The sequence below is a fragment of the Tigriopus californicus genome, chromosome 6 (assembly GCF_007210705.1).
Source record: "Tigriopus californicus strain San Diego chromosome 6, Tcal_SD_v2.1, whole genome shotgun sequence".
NCBI lineage: Eukaryota > Metazoa > Arthropoda > Copepoda > Harpacticoida > Harpacticidae > Tigriopus > Tigriopus californicus.
In genome coordinates this window covers 11,925,893-11,952,882 of record NC_081445.1, presented here as the reverse complement: position 1 = coordinate 11,952,882, position 26,990 = coordinate 11,925,893, and the positions used below count along the sequence as shown (strand labels likewise).

Genomic DNA, 26,990 nt, shown 5'->3' with positions numbered 1-26,990 from the left:
AATTGAATTTTTGGTTTGGCGAATGTAACACCCTCTGTCTAATGTAGGGGACAAACAAACATAAAACACCAAAAGAAAACGCTGTTCAGTAAGGTATCTTTTGATGAACAACTTAATTGACATTCCAGTTGTGGAGCTTGCTGAGAACAGACGCATTTTAGTTTGCTCTTGTTCTTATCTCCTAGGATCATTCACTCAATTAGGTTTGGCTTTTCACGGCTCTTTGGTATGACGTAATTGTTTTAAACCCTAATAAGTTTCTTCCTCATTCATGTTTATGCTCAGCTTTTGCAATTTTTTTCTGATGTTGTATTGTAGTTTATTTAGTTCCAAATTTTTATGTGAATAGTTTATAATTCTTTAGTTTGATAGTATTGGTAGTTGGTACTCATTGGTCATTGATCAGAAGTATATTGATATTATTTTTGTTAAATCAGCTTGTTGAGTTTATTTCTATGTTTTTGTATTGTTCACCTAGTTTAGGTTCTTGATTCTGTGCTTTTCTCTGTCCCTTATTACTTGTTTACTATCTCCAGCTTCAATTTGTATGTTTGGTTTGATGTGAGGTTGTTTATTCCTATTTTGCTTTGTTTTCCTGTATCTCAGGACAAGGTTTGCATAGTCTTTTAGTTCTTTTCTTTTTCCACTCATTGATAGTTCCTCTACATTCATGATGGAAGCAATTTTTTGGAAAAGTCAGCAATGAGGGTAGACAATGTTTGGACTTGGTCTTGGCACGGAAGGATCCTTCCGTAGTCAATAAACCCTTTATTATAGAGACTTTGACTGTCTGGGTCAATGAAACCAGGGTGCTGCTTGAACAAGAGGCTTACCCAGTAGTTGAGAAGTCGACTGATTTGACCAATGTAGAGGTTGAAGTAGTACCTCCTCTTGAAATAAAGCACGAAAAGACACTTGTAAAGAAAACAGTCTGTTCTATTTACCGGAAGCTGCCTTGTCCTGAAGAAGGAAAAGGCTGTCAGCTTGACCTAAATGGTGTCAAAAACTTCTCAAGTTCGGCCTTGAGAAGTCCAATGGGAGGAAGTAGAGGGCTTGTCTAAACTGCACCAAAATTCTCCTGCAGTTTGAAGGAAAAGAGGGAGATATTTTGCCAAATTTCCTTTCATCAGGTTTACAAAATGTCGAACAAGTCCAAAGATGTTTCACTAGGAACATCACAGGAATGAGAGAGCTCTCATACTGGGAGAGACTAAAAAAGTTGGGACTGTACAGTGTTCAGAGAAGGTACGAAAGGTATCTGATACTCGTTACGTTTCAAAAGCATTCATGAGCTTTGTCCCAACCCAGGATTTAGGGTCAATTCTAGTGACCGTAGAGGCTTATCGTGCGTTTTGAGAGCACATTCAAGCCTCGAGAATCCAGGCTAGTTAAAACAATGAAGTCACATCTCTTCTTTCTCGGGCTCATTCATTATTTAATTTGCTTCCCTCTAATATTCGTAGGGAATACGTAGGCCTGTTGTGATCCAGTTGCATCTTTCAAGTCAGACTTGACTTGGACAAATTTTTAGATACCATTCCAGATTAACCATATATTCAAGGACTAGCTCGGTCTACCAACTCAAATTCGTTGGTAGACCAAATATCATACTATAAAGATTGAAAGATAATAAATAGATGAATTATAACCTTTCATTTTAATAGCACTGGGGATTAAATTCCCTGTAGCGGTAGAAAAGCCCGTGGAAAACCAAACCAAACCAAAAAGCTGAAGTTTGTGATGCAATCAATACATTGCGAAGTCTTATTGGAGCCCATTCAAATCCTAAAACGGTGAAATTATGAACACTTACATTCGTGACATTGAAATAAGAATCACAACAATATGCCACATCAGAACTTTCCAAACATTACTTTCCAACAAATTGTAGAAGGAAAAATGAAGTTTCACAATTTGTTGGTGACAATTTTTTATAAAATTCAATTTTCGAATTAAAAGAAAAGCTATGATTTGCTTATTTGTCACCACGTCAACTTAGTACAATATTTAGTCTCCCAACGAATTAAATACATTAAATTCAACTCCTTGTTTCGATTTGGGAAAGATTATAAAAAACAGGGCTTTCAGTTGAGCTACATCTGCTGTCATGGGTTCATGGTTTGGCCCGACCCAAGATTTTTCCGTTATTATAAGCACACTCAGCAGCAAAAACAGTAAGCTCCAGAAGAGAGCCAATTGTTTACCATGACTTCCGTATTAATTGAAAACGAGTCCTAATGTCAACTCACAAAAAAACGTTAGTTTTATCGAGGTGGCGGAAATATATTTAACAAAACTGCTTTAACTAAGCACGCTTAAATCCCTTAAGCCATTAGTGCTGGAACTTTCTTCAGTCATCATCAGAGATGTCAAAATAATTCAATTTAAAATGCAACAAAAAGGGCATAAAATACCAAGAAAATGCAGATATGTTTTGCTCTATTCTAGCTCTAATTACGCTACGTAATAAGGAAGAATGATAAGAGAGCAACAGATCATGGGAAGTGAAAATCCCAAAGGATATTGAATTGGATTACACTATATTTCTCGCATCTTTAAGCATTCTAGTCTACCATATGGTTATTGCTAGGTCATGGGTTCATGGGTTATTGCAGGTCATGGTGATTACAAAACACTCATCAAGTTTCCAAAGAATTACACAAACACATCTTCTACCACAAAACTATAAAAACAACCTTGTTTCGATTTGGGAAAGATTATAAAAAAGAGGGCTTTCAGTTGAGACATCTCTGTCATGGGTTCATGGGGTTATTGCAGGTCATGGTGATTACAAGAACCTCATCAAGCTTCCAAAGAATTACACAAACACATCTTCTACCGCAAAACTATAAAAACAACTTTGAATTTAATAAATTATGACTTTGTTTTCATTTTCAAAAGCTGAAGCGACGTATTCTTAAATGATTGAATGTAAAGCTTGCAAAAAGTAAAACAATCATTTTTTTAAAAAGCCTTTATCCACCAGCAAAATTGTGAAATGGTTAAATGAAGAAAAAATGTTTCAAACGATTCTTTGATTTTCCAAAATAAACGAAACCAATCTATAGAAACATACTTTTTAATCTAAAATGGCGAAACGCCCCTACCTTTAAGCGAGTTATTAATTGAACGTTTCAATAATTTTATCATTTCCGACTGGTATTGCTAGTCACTAATACCTTCCTCATATTATGAAGCCAACATGCCATAATTTCAAAATTAACATAAAGCTTAGGCCACAAAATGTAAACCACAGATATACCATAATGTTTAGAGATAAGCCTTCTGACCAAGGCTGAACAAGGTTGATGATAGATCTATCAACGTCCCATGATTCAGTGCTCAATTTCAAAATGATCTAGAGTGAATTTTCATCCATCGTTGACAAATCAGAACTCCCAACAAACAGTCCTTTGATTTTGTTTTCCAGAAAAGAGAATCCCATACAAAATCAAATTGGTTTTATTACTTAACACAATTCAGGATTTTGATATTTCATGCTTTTTGTTTTATGTGCCATTAAGTTGCCTTTTCAGTCTAATTTTTTTAGAGACGAGAAAAATGGGAAAAGTTGAGAAAACGCAGAAAAGTTGTAAAATGGGCGAAAAATGTATTAATATGCAATAGAAGTTGCAATATTGCAAATAGAATTATTACAACAGGCAAAAGTCGTTTTTAGCCCCTTTTAGCCTCTTTGGTGCATTATTATCTGTTGCAAAATCTAGATGCTCAACTGTATTGACTTGGCTATTCGTTGAGTGAAAAAGAAATGACCTTTTCTTCGAATAGGTAAGATCTTACCCTAAATTTATAACACTATCAATCGCTCGCTTATCTTTGCAGTTGATAGCCAGGCCTATCTTAGCTATTTATGTTTTAATTGGGTATTCGCCAGAACTACGCTCGATTCGAATCTAGTCAAAAATGGCCAAGGTTCTTTTACTTTCCTATTTGTTTTCATAACAACCGCTTCCAATGTTTTGGGAACGGACCAGCCCTCAAAAACCTTCTCTAGCAGGTTTGATGAATGTTGGAAATCTTCTCAATACGATCGGAAAATGCCCAATCTCCCAGAAGTCGGATCCAAACTCGAAGACCTCGCCCAAAATGGTAAAGTAGTTTAATTTGTTCTTGAGCCTACGTAACTCACGAATTATTATTGGCAACAGAAGAACAAAAAGGATTACTAGCAAATTCTGGAAACCTTGTCTAAAGTGGCCTTGCTAAGCCAAGCCAATAAAGCCCGGTTGACAGCAGACAAGCTGAAGGTGGATGAACCATCCCAACGAAACTTTAAAGGTTAGTTGTAACTGGACAATATGTATATATTATGGAATGCTAACGTTGGTCCTTTTGAAGCTTTCACCGACTCTCCAGAGGATCCCCAAACCACAGACGATGGTCCTCCTGAGTACGAGGAGGAAGATGACTTGGTACCAATCATCCTGGGATCTGTTCTAGCTGGATTAGTGTTGCTAGTTTTGGCCGGGTATCTGGTTCACAGGTTCTGGTCTTGCTAAAATGATGAGCTTGTCAAATCCAAGAACAGAGGATGGTAATAAAAGTCATGTTTCAAGTTGTCTATTTCGCATGTAAGTTTGTCTAGTTAAGTAACTCATTCTTATCAGGAATCTGTAGAGGGTGATCTGTTAGGTTCTTGCCATGGTTGTGAATGAACTTGCGGTGAAGGCTCAACGTGGAACTGGATTTACACGTGTAGTCGCACAGCTGACAACTATAAGGGTTTTCTCCTGTATGAATTCGCTCATGAGCAATCAAGTTATTTTTTGAGTACATCATTTTCCCACAATGAGCACATTTGAACGTCCGCTCTTGGTGATTCCTCCTTTTGTGATCCTTCAGTAGAAACGTGGTACTGAAGCCTTTGGCGCACACATCGCACTTGAAGGTCTCACTCTTGTCATGAAACCGGGCCACGTGGCAGTCCAGATACCTTTGGCTCTTAAACGGTCTGTCACAAAAGGTGCAGTTCCACCGTTGAGTCTCATGGGTGTTCATGTGTGACTTGAGTGAGGATTTATCCCTCACCTCCACCCCACACAAATCGCACATTTCCTTCGGCAAGATCCCCTGGTCCCTCAAATGCTTCGCCACGTGTAGCTTCAAAGAGCTTGGATTGGGCGTCTTGTAAGAACAATGAGGGCAAAACAGCATCCCTTCACCGGTATGAGTTTTCATATGAAACTGCAATTGTTGTCCACTTTTGTACCGTTTTCCGCATTCACTACAAACAAATTCATCGTTTTTCCTCGTCTCTCTCCGCTTCTGAATGGTTACTTTGAAACGTTGTCGCTTTTTGGCCCAAACGCACTCTCGATAATGACTGGCCAAGGTGTTTGGATCCTCACTGAGATCCAGGATATTCTGACAAGCGGGACAATGCACTCTGCAATCTTGGACATTAGAAGAGTGCGAGGTTCGATAATGGTCTAAAATCTCGTGAGGGAACTTGAAAATATGGTTGGAAGATTCACAATAAAGACATCGGAATTGCCCTCTAAGGTGATAATCTCGCATGTGTCTCCTGAGGGCGTGAGATGTACGGTATTCTTTGGGACAAATGGGGCACTTGATCGTACTTTCAGTAGGTTTTGAATCCTTCTTTTTAACCTTCTTTTTCCCCACTGATTTTGAATCTGGGATGGTCTTGTTCTATTTGGTATTCCTCTTTTTCTTTGGAGCGTCTTCAGTTTGGACCTCTTCAACAACGTTCCCCACGAACAATTCGGGGATGTCGTCGTCATAGTCTTCAATGTCCTCTTTAAAGCTCTCTTGCTTACAGTACATTTCACCACCTCCGTCAAGATCCATTCCAAGATCATCAAAGACAGACCCATCCTCTTCAATAGAGAGCCTCCGGCATTCTTCACATTGGGGATGGTTCCAATGCTTGGACTCTTGATCCAAATCTCCATTGGACTCTGGTTTCCCGCTAAGAATCATTGAGCATTGGAGAGAAAACGAAAGGGAGAAGGGGAACATGTCCTCCTCATTTTCTTTCCTTCCTAAGCACACTTGGGACAAAAAGAAGCTGGAGGCCAAGGGAACTAAAGCGTCTAGTGAATCGAGTGTTCCAGATTCTAATGTTCGACCTAGGACACGGGTGATAAAATGTCCGGATACAGGATTGAATAGAATCATTCGCGTCAAGTGTGGCTCTTCGTTCCAATGTAAATCGAATTGGTTTGGAAGAAGGATGGTCCAATCTTGGATTTGGACTCGAGAGCAGTGTTCGCTCAACTTGTGCCACCAATCCTCATTCCCTTCCGTGGAACCCATATTTGCTAGCGATTTTGCTGATGCTAGAAAAGAAATTAAAAAGTTCTGGTACATTAGGGATGTCTTCATGTTCAAGATATTCAGTTCAATATGGTCTCGATTTTCATTGTTAATTGGAAAGTGTCGGATTTTAATGATTTTTTTCCAACAAGAAAAGGATCATTGTATGTGCCTAGGGTTTGCTTTACTTAAATGTGTTCAAGCTGTATGAACCAGCTTCTAATCCAGCATTAACAGATGTGTAAATGCCACAGCCTCAATGTTTAAAAGTAAAGCAACCATGATTAATGGTAGATCAATCCAATGGTTAATTGCTTACATGGAAAGTTTGATCTTGCATAATACGAAATTACAGAGTAGAAACACTACCATCAAAGTTATATTTAATCTATAACAGGTACAAATAGAGCAGAAGGACTGTTGTTATTGTGCTCAGGGTGACTAAAAACTTTTATTTAACTGGCTAATGTATGTTAGTACATAATGGGTAAAGGATTTCGTTTTCATGCTCCATCGATCCATCAGTAATAACATGATTTATAAGGAGTGTCATAAGTTTCAAGACAATGGATTTCAAGATTAACGTTTCAAAGTTTAGTATATATTTGATTGTGATACAAGTATTGGTCTTTTAAAAGTCGACTCAATAACAAAAGGTTTCCTTTTTATATTTGTTCTTCTCATTTTTAAGCAAGTCAAATATGTGTGTTCCATAACAATAGTCATCTTAAACAGTTTAAGTTTTGCTTTGCCGTTTGAAGATATTTTTTTTTTTCATTTCATGTTCACATATGTTATAGATATGTTACACATAGAAAGTTTTAAAACTCCTTTTCATGATCGAAACAATCAAACATCAAGAGCTCATTCTTTCTCAATTAAAGAAGTAAGACGCGTTAAAAAAAATGACTGCTTCATAGAACGGAACCAAGGAACGTTTCACAGGAACAACCCAAAATGACGTCATATGGCCACATCAGAATGAGCCAATCGACGCGCAGTGTGCCCCTCCATTAGCCAATCAAACGACAGAGCCTCGCATAACATTGCACCTTCTGCGCTGTTAGATGATATGTCCCAAGAAGTAAGCTGCTGAAGTACAATCAGTGTTCTAGCCATGATGCAATCAACTCAATATTGAAAGCTCTTTTCTGTAAGTGGTGAAACCAAGTGAAATACCATACAAACATTTCAATCCATTGATAACAAGATCCAAGTCAACACCGTCATCCGCAATCCTTATTTAGCTTTAATCGCTCTCCTGGTCATTTAAGTTCCATTACATATCCAAGAGTCTTGTGTGTAAGAAGCGTGGTTTTCAAGACTTAGCCGCCCTCTCTCCGCCCTTCTTCAACCTTTGCAATGATTACTCAACGCCGATCTAACCATTCATCGTACGGTAACAGTCCCGGCGGGATGGCTGCGAAAGCGGCCAACCCCCGGATGTACGGAGTGGCAGTCAAGAAGGCCATGAAGGCCAGACCCAGTCCAAAGTCTGGCCTGAATCAGAAGAAGGTGGCGTTTTTTCAGGGAGGGCGCTTGAAGACCATTCTGATTCCCATCTTGGCCACAGCTTCGCAACTCGATGCTCAAACCAACACTTGCCAAAGTGCTTTCAACCCGCCAGGATTTTCGACCACATCGCAGTTCCTGGATGCTTCCAAGGTAGACCATGATCGCCAATGGGACTTGATCTTGAATCAAGATCAGCCAATGGTCACGACGAGTTTTGACATTGAGATTCCGAATAAGAAGGAAGATGTGAACAAGATCGTACCTCTGGAAGAATCTGGACCACGTGGGTCCATTGATGCTGGAGCTCCTGGTGGCCGCAACAATCAAAGTGCAACCAATGATCTCAAGCAAAGGAAGACTGAAGTTGAACTCTTTATCAATACACTATTGCACACCTTGCAATGCAAGTAAGTACTAAACATGATTATCACTTTTTAAGGGTGTTGCATGGTACGTTGGCGGGTTCACCGATGGAGTGCACGCTTGATGTCATTTTCTGATATCTTGTCACTACCAGCCACCAGTAATCGTAATGAACAAGATGCTAAAGAGATTCAAAGTCTATTCAAAATTGTAATTCATCTTCGTCCAGGCAGAGAATTTAGAGAATTTAGAGAGAGACTATTGGCTGGTTAGATATACAGGTTGAGGATTTTGTATAAATAAGTTATGGAATTTATACCATCCCAGTGTCCCATTTTCATGGCCTTTTCAATGAAATTTTGTAATAAGTGTCATACCAGTCGAAACTTAAACTTCAAGATAATGATAAAAACGAAAAATCTGATGTTTTGACCCAAGAACTTTTGTTGGAATTTAGTCGTTTAAAGAATCTCCTTCTGTCTGTGTTCACCTTTTAAGGAAAATTTAGTTGTTGTTTTTTAGAGTCAAGAACTCGTCCAACTTTATACTCAAAGATATTCATATCTGCAACCTCCGATTCGTTGAAAGATGAAATATTATATAAATCTTAAATTAAGTAAGACTTACAGGGTTAGGTGCTTTTAAGGGTAAAATATATCGCTCAAAAGGTGCTTGATTTGAGACTAACGCATTGTTTTGAGACTTCGTAACATCTCAATTCATTTTTTATTTGAATCGCCATGCTTGAAAATGTTCAGCTCTATATAAACGTCAAACGTGTTGATTTCATTCATTTTAACGGCCATGAAAGGTCCTTAAAAATGCTCCAAAAGCAGTTGGATAGCAGATAAGGTTTTGAGCAATATTATTCTGTCAGGGTAATTTCATACCTTTGTAGGGCATTTTAAACAAAACCATCAGATAGAAAATTAGACAAGAAAGAATGATTTATGATGTATGGTGGCATGGTATGAAACACGTCTTTAGAACTTATTCTACAACAATTAAATCGGTTTTTTTTCTTGAACAGTGCTAAATCCCCGATTATCAGTAATAAAAAAATCCTACTCAATTTTATATCAGATTTCCTCTCCATAGGCTAAATATGATTCTAATAGAATCATTCTGTAAATGTGGTTTAAGAAAGTCATTAGGTATTTCAACTGATAATCTTTAACTATCAAATACTGTACAAAAACAATCTGCAAATAATAGATCAGGATGCTAGAGTTTTATTCCACTGAAGTCAAAATTTTGAAATTGGGCTGATTTAAAAAAAACGTGATCCTCCAATGTTCCTAACATGAATCATCAGCCATTGAATGTACTACTTGAGCCTGCCCTACAAGAAAGGGCATTAAAGTCCACACCCTTTTATGAAATAGTGACGATAAATATGCCAAGGTGTCAGAGGCCCCTGGATACTTCGTTTTAAAAACATTTTGAACCGGGAGCTATTCTTCCGTAATCGTGGTACAAAAAGTACCTCCCTCCGTAATATTGCATGTCTAGCATCAACTTTGCCTTTCACTTGGAAAGATATCCACAATTGAGTTAGAATCAAGAAAATCAGGGATCTACTAAAGTGGCCACTGAACTAGTAAAATCCGGTAAAACACTGGATTGCACGATTCTCTTCATTTCAGCAAATTCCCCTCATTTACATCACATCATAAGAACTTTTGATATAAAATGGAAGGAAACATGTCAGCAACGTTCGGTACTCTCGTGATATCAGGAAATCAAGCATGATAGAACACGTTCATACAGATATGCAAAGGGGAGTTCTAACAAAATCTATGATTTCATAGATGGTTTGCTAGATCTGATTCAATTTACATGGAACCTAGGTCGAAACAAAATGACTCAAAGCTGATCATTAGTAAATGTGCCACTTTCATAAGTTATTGTCATTGCTGCACTCAATTTCGTCACTTTCTAGTTCCAAAAGCATTCATTTGATTTGAAAGTCGAAAGATCCCCAATAATCCAGACACCCCCGAACTCATCCCGTCTGTCTCTCTCTCTTTATTTCCAGCAATTGTGACATGGATAGCTGCAAGAAGATGAGCCGCGTCCTTGGTCACTTTGTGATTTGTCTCAAGAAGAGAACCAGTCTCCTCGGAGGGCAGAACCCTGCCTGCCTCGGCCCAGACGGCCCGCCGGCAAAAGAGCAGTCATGCACCCTGTGCGCCCAACTGCTCGACATAGTAACGGAGCACGCCAAGCAGCCTCACCCTCAGGGCGGCGAGGCCAAATGCTCGGTCCCTATGTGCGATGCCTTAAGACGCATGGGCGACTCCTCGTCTTCTATGGGCGCCCGACGAGAGAGCGGTGCCGCCCAGGGCGAGCCCGCAAGGAATGGAAGTGCGCCATCGGCTTTCATGCCTGGCGTAGAAGGACTCATGAGCGGCTAGAAGTGTCCGCCCTCCCGTCAACTTCTGGAACCTCAATGGTATCCGGAGTAAATGCTCTTGAAACAGTTGAGGAGCTCTCTCTATTGCGTCACTTCTATGTACTAAGTGTGTGTATTTCAGATTTGTGTATTGTCGATCACTGACATGACGGCTCATTGAGCTCGAACTCCCCACATCGTAATCGACATTGATTTTTTTGAGTTTTAACCCTAATTCCTTTGCACTTTGACAAGGGGTGGAGAATCAAACCAGTGAATAGCTTTGTATGTCGCGCTTAAAACAAACTCACCATCCGACAGTTCAGCACTGAGAACGTTTTATGACGGCGAATTTCTCGTTTGCCTGAAGACTCTCCGCGGTTTCTAGCAGTGTAAGTGCACATTTTTGGACTCGATTTTATTCACTTCGCTTGTTATCGTCCCCTTATCTAAAATATGAGAAAAAACACAAAACCTCAAAGAGGTCCAAAAACAATTTGTCAGTCAAAAATACATTTCTATCATCATACCAAGTTAATATAGAGTATATATCGTACGGAAAAATAAACTATCCAATTTCAAATCGATGCGGTTGAATGCGTTTGAAAACTAACTTCAAGAAATGCGTTCCGCCTCCAGATATGTAGAGCTCTACTCAAAGAGTAACTGAGCTAGAAACGGTTTTTTGTACTTGCTAAAGTTCGAGTCATGCTTTGTTTTTCTCGACTAGAGAGACTTAAACTTTGCTAATGCTCTTGAACTTTTTCCAAAAAAATATGAGAGCAAGATAGTTTGGGAAAGTCAGTGAGGTTGTCTAGTATGTAGATTTCTGCGACTGATTTGGGTTGGAATGCTGATTGGACGTTGATAAATGAGCCCCGGATTGTGTCAATGCTTTGTCCGAGGAGCATCCTTGGCTTTTCTACTCACTTTTCTCGACACCTCATTAAGACATTTTCGAAAATACATTTCAAGGGTCAGTCCGTTCCGCTTTTCGAAAGATTCGAAGAACGGATGAGGATTGTGGGGGACAAGGTATTTTAGTGGAATCATGAATTGATTTTGGATGGATAGCAACAACACGAACTTTTTCTACATACACGCATCCTGATAATGAGAGGTCTCGCAGGTCTAGATTGAAAGGGTACGCGTGATACTTATTTGTGGATTGAAGTCATTTATGGAAATGTTAACGTTCCAACCTCGAACTTATCTAATATGGACAGAGTACAATGAGAATTTTCTTGCCTAATTCAACCGAGCAAGGGTAACAGGCAAAAGATTGATTTGATCAAATATTGAGCGTGCTGAAGTTACCGACTCATCAAATGAAATATGCTGAATGAAATTCTGCTCCATGACCCTTGAGTTGACGTCATTAAACATTTTGCTATTAGATAGTGGAGGTAAAGAAAGACATTCAACAAATTTTGTCTATGAAGGGTTTTAGGGTAGTCCTCAAAGCTAATGGAAAGTTAAATTAGCTCATCCAATTGAAAGTGCGTAAATCTGTTTAAATGTGAGGTTGGATATAACAGATGTTTAAGTCCAGCAATGACATGGCAGAGTTAATAACTCTGTACAAGTTTATTGTTTCACCTCATCTTGAATGTGCTTAGCCCATGTGGGCTCCCCTTAACTTAACAGGTTTCCCAACGGTCAAACAGGTCTAAAATATGTTTTCTAGGAACACTACCATGTGGCGCATATAATCTAACACACTTTTTATAATGATTTTTTTCTGATAAAAAGTAATTTTATGGACTTAAAGTCAATTCTAGAGATATTGTGAGATCTGTAGCTTTCTTTTGCGCCTAATTGGGTAAAATTCTTGAAAACCATAATAATTTTTTTCAAAGATGCCTGAGCTCCTTGAAAAAGACTTTATGCGTATTGTTGTTGGTAAGCCAAGAACTTTTGAGGCTAGGAAGACCATCTACAATATAAAAAAGTTGTGCAATGAGTCTGGAGGACTCAAAAAGAGGTCAAAGAATTCAAGAAGGCCTCAATCTGTCCGAACTCGATACTTGACCATGAAGGTTGGCTGGTCACCATCAACAATACGCGCAAAGACTCTTTCACAAAGCTTGGACATCTTTGAATATAATTCTTATGGTTTTGAAGAATTTTTCCCAATTAGGCGCAAAAGAAAGCTACAGATCATACAAAACCTCAAGGATTGGCTTTAAGTCCATAAAATTACTTTTAATCAGAAAAAAATCATTATAAAAAGTGTATAAGATGATATGTGCCACACGGTACTGAAATGAAAGAGTTCTCATATTGGGAGAGACTACAGAAATTTAGACTTATCCATTATTCAAAGAAGCTAAAATTGGTATCTAATGTTGTGCATTTGAAAAAGCATCCATGACTTTATCCCAACACAAGTTTAGGGTCAATTGTAGTGGCCATATAGGCTAAAAACACTTTTAGAGGCACCTCCAATTGGGACCTTGAGAATCCAGGTTTAGATATTGACTCATTGAAGGGGGAAAGGAAGATGACGTCATCATCAAATTTTGAGAGATCACTCCTACTTTTGAGGCTTCATATCTCTTTGCTGAGGGATTAAATTGAAGGTTCAGTGCATTTATCCATTGAAGGAATGGTTCATGCAGGTAGGTATTTTAAAAACTGTTTAACAGTTTCAGCCGTTTTGCGGCTGATTTTTTTGTATTTTAGAATTTCCTATTTTTGCAATAAACTTTTTGAAACCTTAGAAACCGTTATTGTCCAATATTGAGATTTATATCTTGGATTTTTAGTACCTCTACTGTTATGAAAAGTGCCCCAATGACCTCCCAAAATTTGTGCCACTTCAATGTGTCAATAGGTCATACATTTCTAGACTCTGGATGTCAGATGACCAACCACTTGCTGAACAGTGCAATAAACTGCTTTGTGATCAATTCCCAGAAGACCATCTATTGTACTGTTTTACCAGCCGAGTATTTGGTTGTCTGACATCCAGTGACTAGAAATATAGAGCTAGAACAGGGAAGTCCTCCTCTTTTCTTTCTTTAGCTTTTCATTATTCAAATTACTTATGGATAGCGGCCCCCTCTAGTGTAAGTACTTAGACCAAATGAGTCTATCAGCTGTGAACCATGGTACATAACATCTGATCTGTATGGCATTCTTGTAGTACATTTACACAATCTTGGCACTACTGTGAGATGCAACGTGTAGAAAGAAGAAGGGTGTGTTGCTGATAGGCTGCATGAATCGAGCGGAAGGATTTCAGTTACTTCTTTCTTGGGGTCCTTCTTTGTTTAATTTGCTTCCCTCTAATATTTGTAGGAAATACATAGTTGATCTTACTGTTGATACTTGTTGATCCGGTAGCATCTTTCAAGTCAGACTTGGACAAATTTTTAGATAGCATTCCAGATCAACCCTACATTCAAGGACTAGCTTGGTCTGCCAACTCTAATTCATTGGTAGACCAAATATCATATAAAGATTGAAAGGTAATAAATAGACAAATTATAACCTTTCATTTTAATAGTACTGGGGATTACATTCCCTGTAGCGTTTAGAAAAGCCCGTGAAAAACCAAACCAAAAATAGGAAAAAAAATTAGAGATGAAATGTGTATGAATTGCTCATGAATTGCGATGGTCATTCCTGACCTTTCTGTCCACGTTGCAGGGGTTCTAGCTCCAAATAAAAAAAAAATAAAGTGTAACAAAACAATATTAAAGCTACGATGTGACTTAAAGATGGGTTAGGACAACACAATTTAAGAACTCTGACTTCAGAGGAAAGATAAGATTGGCAAACAAGGAAATGTGGGTATATATCTAAACAGAACTGCGTTTCCAAATCAAAATTGTATTGGCGTATAAGTACAACACCACTTTAACTTTAGCTGATGAAGTGTGGAGAAGTATTTTTTCTGGGAAAGGGCCTTATGAATGTTCGAATTAGTTTTGGCCAAGGTTAATGTCACTTTCAAGTCTCTCAGTTATCAACCTAGAGTGTTTTGTGCGTATTATAGCGTGCTTGTACGATTCTTTGACATGTGTGCTTGAACCAGCTGATCCTCGACAATATCTGAGCCGTCTCTCTTGACAAAGCTAAGTACGTTTGAATTCCTCCACCTAGATTTTGAGGATAAGTCCTCCGTGTGTACTTTTGGCGACGACAGATTTGACGTAAGTCTCAAGACTATTTGGAAACTCTCTGATTGGAAAATAGAGATGCTGAAGGACGAGCGCGATTCTACTTGAATGCTACCGGCAACAAAACGTTTTTGAAGACGAAGGTTTGTGATTTGGAGGAGACTTTTTGAAGAACGGAAAAGGCGGAAGGGTAAATTTAAACACTTCCACGAACTACTTTTCCTCCATGTTTGACTTGTTTGAGGAGAGATTAAACGCTGTAAGTGAAGGGTGGAGAATTTCAATCCAATGCAAGCTTGTTTTTTTTTGCTGAAATCTACTACATTGCGTAAAATCGTAAACCGTACCAAACCGTTAAACCATAATCGATGATAAACGACGTTATTTTTCTTAACAAGTTAAGTGGCTGATTTACATTTGCTAGGCTTTTTCCAGCATTAAAAAAACTAGTGTTTTTCGTGAATTGTTTCGTTGATAGCAAGTTATTGATTTTGGAGAATGACATTGTGAAACAAAAAACATATTTGGCCATTCTGAGGCCCTTTGATCGAGGTTTTCATGCGTTATGAGCAACGGACCATTTTACATTTGTTACCCTTTTTACAAGGTTAAAACATTAATGCTTTTACTATTTAATTCGTTAATTACAAATCAATGACTATGCTGAATAATTTTGCAAATAAAAAAAACAGAGACAAATGCCCTTTAAACCCGTGTTCCCATCAAACTACCATGAATCCAATACATCTTCTATAAATATCCCCCACTTAGACACAACCAGTGTAGTTTGGAATAAGATCATTATTTTATATTCCGTTTATCGTGGTCGAAAGCAACTAATGAACAATTTCCAAGTAACGGTTTAGCCGTTGACAACGTCAACGTTTTGGCTAACAATGCTCACCATTGCATAAATGAGTGAATTCTTATGACCCGATATCAAAATATGTAGATACTATGTTTCGACATTTCTTGCAATCCTATTGACAATTGTGTCTCTTTTCGCACATATTTGGCACCTGTCTTTGCCAGGTAGGCCCTCTCCAAAACGTTAAAAACGTCGATGTCTAGTCATCATAATGAAACGAATTCAAAAGGCTCGACAGGTTTTTCGGCAATACATTCACTGGTTGTGTACCATAACCTCCCAGCCAACGATGTACTACTATCTATCAAAGCTGAAGGAAAGTGAGACGATAATAGATCCTTGTCACGAGTGAAACAGGTATGTGCAGTAAATCTCAATTTAAAACGAAGCACACTTCTTCTACACACATGTAGACAGACGTTCTCAGGTGCAACTTGGAATATGATTGACTTGTAATCTAGATTCTAGGGTAGAGTTTAGAATCAGTTTTGTTTGATATCAAGGAGCTGAAAGAACTTGAAGAAATTCATCGACTTAGACGTGTCAACAGTCAAGAAATCATTCAGGTACTTAACAAGGAATCTTGATTCAATTTATTGCCTTAAAATGAATTCAATAGGTTAGATCCGATTGAGGATTTAGGAAAAAGATTGAGTTTCAAATGTTCTTAGATGCGTTCTTTTTTAGCTGATTGTTAACGCCCATGATAATATCTTAATTGTTAATTAAAACAAAATATTTCAACAACTCTAGGTGTAGAAGGACATTGCTGATTGTCCTTTGAAATTATATCTTAGTATCAATATGAAAAATAGCTCATTATAAGTTTTCATTATGGAATATAATTGGAAAGAAACAACGAAATTATCTTTCTTTTTTACCTGGTATATATGTTACGCTCTAACACTTAAGAGTTTTGCAGTGACGCAATTCAGGCTACAGATAACGTTCTATTAAACAACTTCTCATAAGTATGTGTTGCTTTTGATCTTGAGGCTCATTTGTGTTGCAGTTCAAAATGCAGACATCGAGCTTTGGTGTCGTGGTCTTATTTGGCCTTTTGGGCCTTGCGGCTTCCGATCAGTTCCCGCAGCCTTGTGAGCATCCCATCTATTGTCTCGGCGGCGAGAACTCGTTACTTCACACGGTGCAAATGGCCAGATTGTACAATGACAGCAAGACCTTTGTGGACAAGCCCACTCGATATGACCAGGGCATGGTTTTGTTCAAGTTTGAGCAAATGATGACGGTAAGGCATTTTTAATAAAATATAATAATGCAAGCTTCAAAAGCAAACCAAAAATCTGTTTCATGAGTTTGGATATTGTCAAAAGATACATTATGTGCAAGAAAATCATTTTCGTTTTTTTTTATATTTGATCGGCCGTTACTACTGATGGAGTATTTTATTTACCAATGAAAATCTTGATATTATTGAAAAACGCAAGTGATGAATGCATCACATGATTATCTTGTACGTTGTTTTGAACAACACGTCACCTCCTTGAAGGGACGGTAATTGAACGTTACAAATCATTCGTCAGTTAATTGGATAGGATCACAGCATCAATTTTTTTGTACCCCTTTGCGCCCAAGCGCCATTTTTCGGATACGTATTGATGTGTCAAACGTAAAAATGGCATAGCTTTTCCTCCAACAATTGAACTTCTGCGTCAAAGTGAGCTTAAAGTTTTATCTTTTCAATCGTATCTAGCACTATCCTTTGGTTTTTTTGTATAACAGCTCCGCTTATTCCAACAGTATTGTAATTAACTCATGCCACAGCCCAAACTTCACATCCCTAGTAAGTCAAAAGGGGGCGCTCAAGTGCAAAGGGTAAACAACGACCCCCGTGAGAATGTCCAATTATAGGTGGTAGATTGTAACTTTCTCTAAATAGTTTCAAAGTTTGTTGGATTAGAAATCTATTCAAATGTGCCTTAAGATCAGTTATCTTGGTGTGCCGGATATTCCCTGGAATTTTTTTTTATAAGCATTAACATGATCGAATCACTTTTTTGTCAATAGACGAGGTAGAACGGAAAAACATGATTTACAGGGTGAGACTTAAAATAAACCTTTAGTTTCTGAAAATGTGGAATCAACTTCAAAAGTTACTTTGTCGTCAATCAAGCAAAGCCAAACCAACATTGACTATTCAGAAAAAGAAAGCCAAACCATGATAGGAGTAGATTTTAACATTTTTGCCAAGGTGCTTAAGAATTATTACTTTTGTTGATTGACGAAAATTCAGGAAGTGTAATGCCATATTCTAAGTTAGAAAATTTAAAATTTAAAATGCAAAAATAGGGCAAGTTCTGAAATTGTTTGGTTCTCCTCAACCAAAACGCATCCTTCAATGTTGTTTAGGGTTGAATGTTCCACGTTTCTTGTATCCAAGTTGCTTTTCCAACATTTCGGTATTTAAAAATTGCAGCAAGTTTTTCTGATTGGGTGAAAATTTCAGCAGCGTTTTTCTCAAATATTGCGTCGCTTGTAACTGATTTTCTACCTGACCCTGTACATCTAAACCCAGCTAAAACAATTTGAAAAGCGTCAGATGCTGCTCTCACTGTTAAGGCTGCTATTTTATGGTTTCTCCTGTTCACACAGGATTTCAATAACAAGCCATCCAAAAAGGCCATCGAAGCCTTTGTCGATGCCAACTTTTCACCAGAGGGAACGGAATTTGAGGATTGGGAACCCACTGATTGGCATGAAAATCCTGCTTTCCTGGAATCCATTAAGGTACATACTTTCGTGTCTACAACATGGAAACATTGCTGTTGAAAAAGCATTTATTTAAAGGACAAGAAATATAGAGATTTAGCCATCGATATTCATGGAAGGTGGAACGATCTTGGCCGGAAAATCCGTTCCAACCTAAGAGAATCCACTCAGACCAGTTTAATCTACTTGGAGAAGCCATTTATCGTCCCTGGAGGGAGATTTCGGGAAATGTACTATTGGGACACCTACTGGACCATCTTGGGCCTGATCCAATCCGAAATGCCAGAAACCACAAAGGGTAAAATGATAATTGACTCACAAATGAGGAATGATCCCCTAACAATGAAGTCTGATTTTCTCTTCCAGGCATGCTGGAAAATTTTGCCCACCTTATCAAGCTCTTGGGTCACATTCCTAATGGGAATCGAATCTACTATAACCGCCGATCTCAGCCTCCACTATTCATTTCCATGGTGGATGAATACCATAAAGTGAGTTTTCATTAGTACAATGCTTCACCCAACCATGTCTAAGATATTTCTGTGCCCTTGTTTGAAAGGCAACTGGGGATGATACCTTCGTGGAGTCTTTGTTGGATTCCATGGATCGAGAGTTCCAATTCTGGCTGGCAAATCGAACGGAATTCGTCACACTGAATAACAAGGAATACCGAGTCGCTGTTTACAATGTGGAAGTGGATGGACCACGACCAGGTACAAATTTACATTTTATAGCACACAAAAACTTTTTCATGAAAGATGTTTTGGTTTTTGAACGGATTGTATTTTTTTATTCCTGGCACCAATTTTTGATAAAGTCAACCTTTTACCATTTTTTTCAAACGAAGGCTAGTTTTTCCCTTACAATATCTACATCAACCTGGAAATGGTATTTTTAGCCTTCTGATAATAGGCAGAGGGTAGTAAAATCTAATAAACAGGAAAAAGTTAATGGAAGCGTTTAAAAGTCACCAAAAAAAAAAAACAAAAGGAGCGAAAATGTGATTGAAGTCACAAAGATTTATTTTGAAATTTATTTTTTCGTGTTATTAGAGAAAAAGTTTACGAATTTCAAAAGGATCAATAACCAAAGTGTCTAATCATATCACGGCGTTGATTGGAAATCACTTTTGAATTTAAGTGTGTCTCACAACATATAACAAACTACATTCTTGATCAATCAAAAGGATCTGATCGATTTCAGAGTCATACAGAGAAGATTACAACGATGCCCAGCAACATTTTGGCAATTCGGACGATCAATTGGAGTTCTACATGAACATGAAATCCGGAGCTGAGAGTGGTTGGGATTACTCGACCCGATGGTAAAGTACTTGCAATTACTACTAGAATTAAACCAGAACAATTTCAACATGTTCTCTCGTTTTTCAGGTTTGTGAGGGAAAATGGCGAAGACAGTCAAGAGCTGTCTGATATCGCAACCCGTCACATTGTTCCCGTGGATCTCAATTCTTACTTATGTAGAGGTAGCAGTGTGATGGCCAGGCTTTATAAACGATTCGGTAATGACCTGAAAGCCAACGAATACCAAGGGTACTTCCAATCCTTCGAAGAAGCTCTTGAAAACGTGATGTGGAATGAAGAGAAGGGTTCATGGTTTGATTTTGACCTCCTAAACAAAAGACAACGCCCGTACTTCTATCCTAGCAACGCGGGTCCTTTGTGGGCAAATTGTTATCCGTAAGTGACTGTTATGTGAAAACCATTCACTTGTCTACAAAGCGAATGTTCATTTTTTCAGAAAAATCAGACAATCTGATAAGGTGCAGAAATTCCTTGGATATTTGAAAAGTAGTGGCGCCCTCAACTATCCAGGAGGTGTTCCCACATCATTAGTCCGCTCAGGCCAACAATGGGATTTTAGGTAATTAAAACAGCACGAGATTTGGTGACCACTTTGAATATTGGGACATTGAAGCAGGAAAGAAATATGACATCACCATCACATTTTGAGAGGTCACTCGTACTTTTAAGGCTCAATAGCTCTTTGTCACGGGATTAAATTAGAGTTCCAATTCATTTAATTATTAAATCAATGGTTCATGTGGCATTGCATTTTATTAATCTGACACAGTTTTACTCATTCACATGTTTAACTTTTTTTAAGCCTTGGAAAAGTTTTGTGCCTTATATTACACATTATATTTTGCTTATTTAGTACCTCTACTGTATTGAAAAGTAACCCAGTGACTTACCAAAAATTGTACCGTTCTGAAATCATCAGACAGTTGCCACTGAAAGGAGTCAATAGCCTTCCCAAGCTACACGAAATACGGTTTACTTTCTGCACTTCAGAGGGCACTGTGTGAGTCAGCCTCTAACAAATGTCTGGCCGATTTGGCCGATTACTCCCTTTTTTATTATAATTCGTTCGAGTAGTTTTTGGCCAATTTTATCAAAATTTTATGTTAATTATTGACTCTGGTCACATGATATCTGGAAAAGAAATTCCGTTCATGGCAAATCACTAGTTTATTTAGCAATCAACCGCGCCTCTTCCGCATTTCGTTTGAGCTGTCTGACGTTGCAAATAAGGGTCTCTATACGGCTTGTCAAGTGAAGGAAATTCAAGGAAAAATGTGAACTGGCACCCTTATTTTGGGGAGGGAGAACTGAGACAAACATCACAGGCAACTCGCACTATCCGCCCATTGGATTTTAAATAATCGAGTGATATTGAGTGAGTTGTGTTATAAAACCCAGCAAAATGAACATGTTTGGTGCAATGCGTTGAACGCACCATCAAATTGGCTCAATACCACAAAGATATTTGCTTAGACAAGCAGGTAAAATGAAACAAATGTCAAAATTTAATGCATGAGCAGTGCGGTTTGGGGGTGCATGTCGTCTTTGATTTTACTCCATGGAATAAAGTCAGTTGTTCATGAACGCGTTCCCTTGACAAGCCCTATAAGCCCCTAAAAAAGCTTGGCGCTAAAGCTATTGGCAATTTGGCAACACTGAAAACGGCTATCGGGACCAATATTTGTTACTCAACAAAACCTAATCATTTTTTAATGTCACTTTCAGCAATGCTTGGCCGCCAATGCAGGAATTCATTGTCACTGCATTGGAAAATACTGGTGATCACGAGGCAACAGAAATTGCCGGAAATTTGGTGAAACGTTGGGTCAAAAACATTTTCGTCTCATACGAACAAAGCAGCAATGATATGTTTGAAAAATACGATGTGGAGCAGGTAAAGCTTCCTTATGAAAAATGTTGCAATTGATGTTCGGGTTCATAGCATTATCTATTCGAAATTTAATTTACAGATTGGCTTGCCCGGTGGAGGTGGTGAATATGATGTTCAAGAAGGATTCGGTTGGACAAATGGAGTGCTCCTAGATTTTCTAAGTAAATATGGTGACAAGTTATCATCTGATGATGAAATCTATGTCAACTCGAGTGGATTGCTTGAATGGAACTTGTTCCAAATAGTTCTTCCTTTGCTAGTTACCGCTTCCAAGATCTTCCGTAGCTAAAATGGGAAAGCAAGATGTTATTCCGTAAACGCATACTTTAGGGTCTTAGCAGTCCATCCAGATTGGCACACATCCCGTAGAAATATTGTATCAATTGCAAAATCAAACTTCCAATGGAAACAAGGCTTATTCAACCGTTGAACATTTAATGGATCACGAAATTGCTATCACCGAGGATTGACAAAGGATAGAGAAACGTACTTTATATTTTGTAGTCTATTTTGCTTAAACGCTTGTCCGCTCAATGTGCCATAACGCCCGTCACTCAATCCTTGGTTGTGACTTGAAAGTGAATAAATTACAGTTTTCTTTATTCTCCACTCATCGTTCTTATTGCTTCCAAAAGCAGTTTTCTTCTGGGGAGGGTTTTTTATGACTTGAAAGTCCAAACAGCGTTTCTTTGGGGTTTATCCTTGTTCACTCGGACTTATCAAGATTGAACGGCCCGCATCTTTGCCTTCATTGTCATTCGATCGAGGAATGAGGCGATTTTGCTGACCTAATCATTTTGTACCTCGTCGTGTCTTTTGATGTTATTTGCTAACTTATAAGAGGTGCTTGCTTCGGAATTAGAACCGGACAAGTTAATGAGATGAAATCTCATAGTATGGACCGGCAATTTTCCCATGACTTTGAATTAAAGTTTTTTTGTTGCGTCAGGTTTATCGGATGGCTTGAATTGTTAGAGGGATGAAGCTGGCCAGACACGCGTCATGAGAGAAAAAGGGTATTTTCACGTGGACCTGAATATTTGGAGGATGTTATGAATGGTTTGCCCGGATCGACCAAACAGGTACTGTCTGAAAGTTTATGACTACAAAGGGTGGGACTGTACAGTGTTCAGAGAAGGTACGAAAGGTATCTGATAGAGTAAGTTTTTAAAAGCATACATCAAGCCCTCAAGAATCCAGGTTAGTTCGAACTAGAGGGCTTGTCAGAGAAAAGTCACTCCAACCAAGCCACTTCGGTCCAGCTTTGGCAGACCAGCTCGTTCTGCCAACTCAAACTCGTTGTTAGACCAAATATTATATAAAATAGAAAGGTAATAAGTAGACAAATTATAACCTTTCATTTTAATAGTACTGGGGATTATATTCCCCATAGAGATTAGAAAAGGCCGTGAAAACTCAAATCGGTTTCCAATTGGCTAATATATCAAGTCAATTATGGTTTTCAATCCAACCAATATGAAAAAGGTACAATCTGCGATTCCTGCTTTGAAGAAAACTTTTATCATTCTAGTCGTTTAAGCAGGCCAGTCTAATGCCTTAAAACAAAGCTTTCTTGACCTACTTTGCCGTTCAGATCGATTTCATGTAATGTAGAGCTTTTTCGAAGTTTCTGAAGCACTGCAAAAATGTGATATGACAATATAAGTAGGTGACCAATGAGTATTTTTACGAATATTAACTTTTATTCAACGTTCGCTCCATCAAATGATCATATATGACTGGTTTTATTTGCGCGGACTAACTCTTAAACGGGCAATTGATCCATAATTGCAAAATCTATCATTTCAAATTTGTTACTTTTGTAGCATACACCAATTGCAAAATCTTTTTCTCCTGCTACTGTATGAATTGGAGAACCCACAATATTGACAATTTTTTAAAATCATTTTAGCTGTGTCTCTTTTAAAATTGTGAAGCATCTCATTCAAATCATTTTCAGTGAAAAAGTTGGGCACTAGTTTTTCTAAGGGGTGTAATCAGACAGAAAGAAATGCGTCCAAAATGTATTTTTCCACACGCTCACTATCAATGGACAAGAATCGATCTTGTTAGTCTTCCTCGGATTTCCGAGGATCCACATCCTCCCCATCTCATCAAGTCTTGGACACATCAGAGCGTCTTCCCAACATGGATTCTATTAAAAAAAAGATGACATCCTTGTCTCAAGCCACTGATGAGGCCAACACTAGAGCTCAAGAGCACGAGCGCGAAACCCGTCAAGTGAACGAGGTTGCTGATAAATCCGAGGAACAGGTAATAACGATCCTCTGCTCATTCTAAGTATCAACCCTCGGGTCTCTACCAAATAACATTGACTCCTTTAGATTAGGAACATCCAAAAGAAGATGCAAGCCTTGGAAGGTCAATTGGACTCCTGCACGGAGAAGCTCTTTGACGTGACCACTAAGTACGAGGACAAGGAGAAGCATTTCAGCAACGCTGAAGGTGATGTGGGAGCCCTGACTCGGCGAGTGGTTCTTCTGGAAGAGGAAGTGGATCGATCGGAGCGCCATCTAGCTAATGCGATCACGGATCTGGCTAAGCACTCCCAAAGAGCGGATCATGCAGTGAAGAAACGCCAACAACTCGAGAACTTCAACACTGCCAGCGAGGAGCAATGCGACAAGTTGGAGTACCAATACAAGGAGGACAAGTTTACCTTGGCCGAATCCGAGAGGAAGTACGACGATATCGCGAGGAAGCTCCATGGGAAGGAGGAGGAACTCCTTCGGGGCAATGAACGCTGTGAGGCATGTGAAAGGAAGATCATTGATCTCGAAGAGGAACTTCAGGCCGTTGGTCAGAATTTGCAACAATTAGAGGTGAGAAGTTCAAACCATGCATTGGTCAAAAATCACTTGAATAGAGGCGAAGTGGTATACCAAATTGTCTTGTCTCTCTTAATGCGTTGTGTCTTGGATCAAGGAAATTATCAATGCAGTTATGCAGTTAGTGCCTTTCCAACAATGGGGCACATCGGTTGAAGTGGGACCCTTGGAATATCTATTTCAACGTTATAAAAACTTGTTCCTTTAAGCATTCTCGGTTTACTTGTAAAGCATTTTGGTGACAAGGAAAATGTATTCTTTCAATCTGTGTTTCTACAGCAGAAGTCGTTTCTCACCACTGGCAGAAACATAGGCATCACTCTCGGTAAAATGCCCTCAGAAAACCTTGTTTGAAGGGCAAATGATTAACTTGTATCAAGTCTAACATCAGAACTGCTCCTATTTAAGGCAAGACAAAGCAAAGCAAGAAATGCAGCGCATTCTGGACCTCAGCCTGAACTAGTTTCTTTGATCTTTGTTCTTGGGCGCATCTTAGATGAAGTTGTTCACGGGATCTTTGACCTAAGTATGAACTCTCTAGATGTTCCAATTATACAGAGTTGGAACTCGTGGACTCGGATTATTACTATTATAAACATAGGCTGTTTGGAATTGCTTGGAACTAAAACATCGATTATCATGGCTTCTACAAAACCTCTTTAACTCTATTGGTGATCAAATTGTTGGGTGCAAAGGAGACTAAATTTTAGATTATGAAACCTTCCAAAAATGCCTTGATACAATCTTCAGTCAATTGACAACAGCAATTTTCATGATATTACTGATGTGATCAATCTGCCTGCAACGCAATATTCCAAGCCAGTACTGCCAAGTTTGATCCCTACTGGATTTTTTCAAGGGAAGTGTGGTTGGATTTTCTGACCCAAAAATCCAAATTGGAATCAAACTTGGCAGTACTGGTTTGAAAGTTTGCGGCACAGGCAGATTTATCACAGCATTACGTGATACACATGCTCAGGGCAAGTTGAATTACGGCTAGATTGGTACATTCATTTATTGAAATTTTCAAGTGTGAGTAAAACAGTGAAGAGTTGTCCTGATATAAGAAGCCAATATGATGCTGAGGAAGCCAATTTTCAGAATGTATTTGACGAACGGTTATTTGCTTTCCATATCATGGCAAGAAATTTGTTCTCTAAAATGCACTGAAGATGTCATCCAAATTTGTCTACTTGTTATAAAATTATGATTTTCGAGCAAGATATGCTACCTGGTCTCTAAGTAAGCACACTTTCTTTATTTAAAGCATCGCTTTTCTCGGAGGTCATCTTTATGTGAATATGACTCCTTTAAGTAACACCTGTCTGATGATGTCAGTATAAATTTTGGGAGGTTACTGGGGTACTCTTCAATACAGGTACTAGAGGTACTAACAAACCAAGATACAACGCGCAATATTAGACAAAAAACTTTTCTAAGGCAAAATTCTAACATAGATAAGTTAAGCTCAAACACAGCTTTTTTGGCTTAAAAGTGTTTCTGAAGTATGTTAGTGACTGATACCATGACAGTTTATTCAATTGAAATGCAAAGAAAATCTTTCATGAATCAATGCATTGGAACATTAATTTAATCCCCAGACCAAGAACTGTTAGGCCTCAAAAGTAAGTGTGACCTCTCAAAATTTGATGGTGACGTCATCTTCCTTTCCTGCTTCAATGTCCTAACAACCTCAACTGGAATGTTGTCTCGAGATACAGTATATGTAATTTTCATTTACTTTCATATTGATGTTGTATCTGAGTCTAGATAGAGGTTTCAGATATAGCTGTCCCTTGAATATACACGTAAGGTTGACGGGAAATTTGCTTGCTGACTTGCAAGAGTATGACTTGAACCTTGTTAACATATCAATGCCAAGGTTCATAAAAAAAGATGGAAAATATGAACATGTAATTTTTGCACAAATATCAACTCCATAGACGTGCTTAGTCATGAACTACGGTGAAAACATGGGGAGATGCCAATTAACGAGTAAAAAGTATGATGATTCCATGAAAGTCGTTCACACTGCTAAGGTTGAAATTTTCACATACATTACAAATACAGGTTGAACGATCCATAACACCAAATTATCTATAAAAACGGCTTTATTACGCGTGTCAAAGTTGCGCAATTTCTAGAAAGACGAAATTATGTATTTTCTAAGAACGTCTTGCTACGATATATCTGCTACGGAAATAATCTTATTCAGATGATAAACTGATGTGAATACTTTGTAGGTCTCAGAAGAAAAGGCTTTGAAACGAGAGGAAACTTATTTGGGACAGATGAAGAGCTTGAACGATTCCTTAAAGTCTGCAGAGAACCGAGAGGAGAACGCCACGATGAACATCCAGAGGTCGGTTACAAATGAAATGATTTTTTTTTTAAATTTAAATACAGATAGGTTCTCTGTTAACTTTCAGGCTAAACATCCGCATTGACCAAGTTGAGGAGGATCTATTATGCGAGAAGCTGAAAATCAAACAAATCAGCGACGACCTAAACATCACCTTCGAAAACATGCTCAGCTTCACTGGATGATCATTTATTACTTTATTACGGAATGGAAATCAAAATATGAATAATACATGCATTATTAAATGGCACTTGGCTAATTGCAA

At 38.4% G+C, this 26,990-nt stretch overlaps 4 protein-coding genes across 8 annotated transcripts in view; 3 read left to right on the top strand and 1 right to left on the bottom strand.

Moving 5' to 3' along the window:
• Window positions 1-4,520, top strand: part of LOC131881524 (uncharacterized) — a 6,254-nt gene extending 1,734 nt beyond the window's left edge. The window contains exons 2-3 of the mRNA XM_059228410.1: window positions 4,019-4,110; window positions 4,360-4,520. Of these exons, the coding sequence (XP_059084393.1) occupies window positions 4,019-4,110; window positions 4,360-4,520 (253 nt within the window). The remainder of the gene's footprint in view (window positions 1-4,018; window positions 4,111-4,359) is intronic.
• Window positions 3,969-7,166, bottom strand: LOC131882622 (gastrula zinc finger protein XlCGF62.1-like). 3 transcript variants are annotated; one of them, XM_059229821.1, is made up of 2 exons: window positions 6,620-6,865; window positions 3,969-6,323 (listed from the first exon to the last, which is right to left on the bottom strand). In XM_059229821.1, exon 2 carries the CDS (start codon window positions 5,536-5,538, stop codon window positions 4,603-4,605), a length of 936 nt encoding a protein of 311 aa, XP_059085804.1. In that variant the 5' UTR covers window positions 5,539-6,323; window positions 6,620-6,865; the 3' UTR covers window positions 3,969-4,602. The 3 variants fall into 3 exon arrangements, with proteins under 3 accessions (XP_059085804.1, XP_059085805.1, XP_059085806.1); XM_059229822.1 differs by having other exon boundaries at window positions 6,670-6,865; XM_059229823.1 differs by having other exon boundaries at window positions 5,534-6,323; window positions 6,670-7,166.
• A 216-nt stretch (window positions 7,167-7,382) lies between these two features.
• LOC131882619 (trehalase-like) lies at window positions 7,383-22,116 on the top strand. 3 transcript variants are annotated; one of them, XM_059229813.1, is made up of 12 exons: window positions 7,383-8,222; window positions 10,217-10,965; window positions 16,581-16,817; window positions 18,182-18,316; window positions 18,377-18,596; window positions 18,665-18,789; window positions 18,858-19,011; window positions 19,502-19,622; window positions 19,690-19,998; window positions 20,060-20,182; window positions 21,349-21,517; window positions 21,594-22,116. In XM_059229813.1, the coding sequence occupies exons 3-12, from the start codon at window positions 16,587-16,589 to the stop codon at window positions 21,801-21,803; spliced, it is 1,797 nt and encodes a 598-aa protein (XP_059085796.1). In that variant the 5' UTR covers window positions 7,383-8,222; window positions 10,217-10,965; window positions 16,581-16,586; the 3' UTR covers window positions 21,804-22,116. The 3 variants fall into 3 exon arrangements, with proteins under 3 accessions (XP_059085796.1, XP_059085798.1, XP_059085797.1); XM_059229815.1 differs by lacking the exons at window positions 7,383-8,222; window positions 10,217-10,965 and adding an exon at window positions 15,907-15,925; XM_059229814.1 differs by lacking the exons at window positions 7,383-8,222; window positions 10,217-10,965 and adding an exon at window positions 16,007-16,134.
• A 937-nt stretch (window positions 22,117-23,053) lies between these two features.
• LOC131882623 (tropomyosin Cha f 1.0101-like) lies at window positions 23,054-26,975 on the top strand. The gene is made up of 4 exons (XM_059229824.1): window positions 23,054-23,788; window positions 23,860-24,357; window positions 26,607-26,725; window positions 26,793-26,975. Exons 1-4 carry the CDS (start codon window positions 23,663-23,665, stop codon window positions 26,908-26,910), a joined length of 861 nt encoding a protein of 286 aa, XP_059085807.1. The 5' UTR covers window positions 23,054-23,662; the 3' UTR covers window positions 26,911-26,975.
• Window positions 26,976-26,990: the final 15 nt, after the last annotated feature.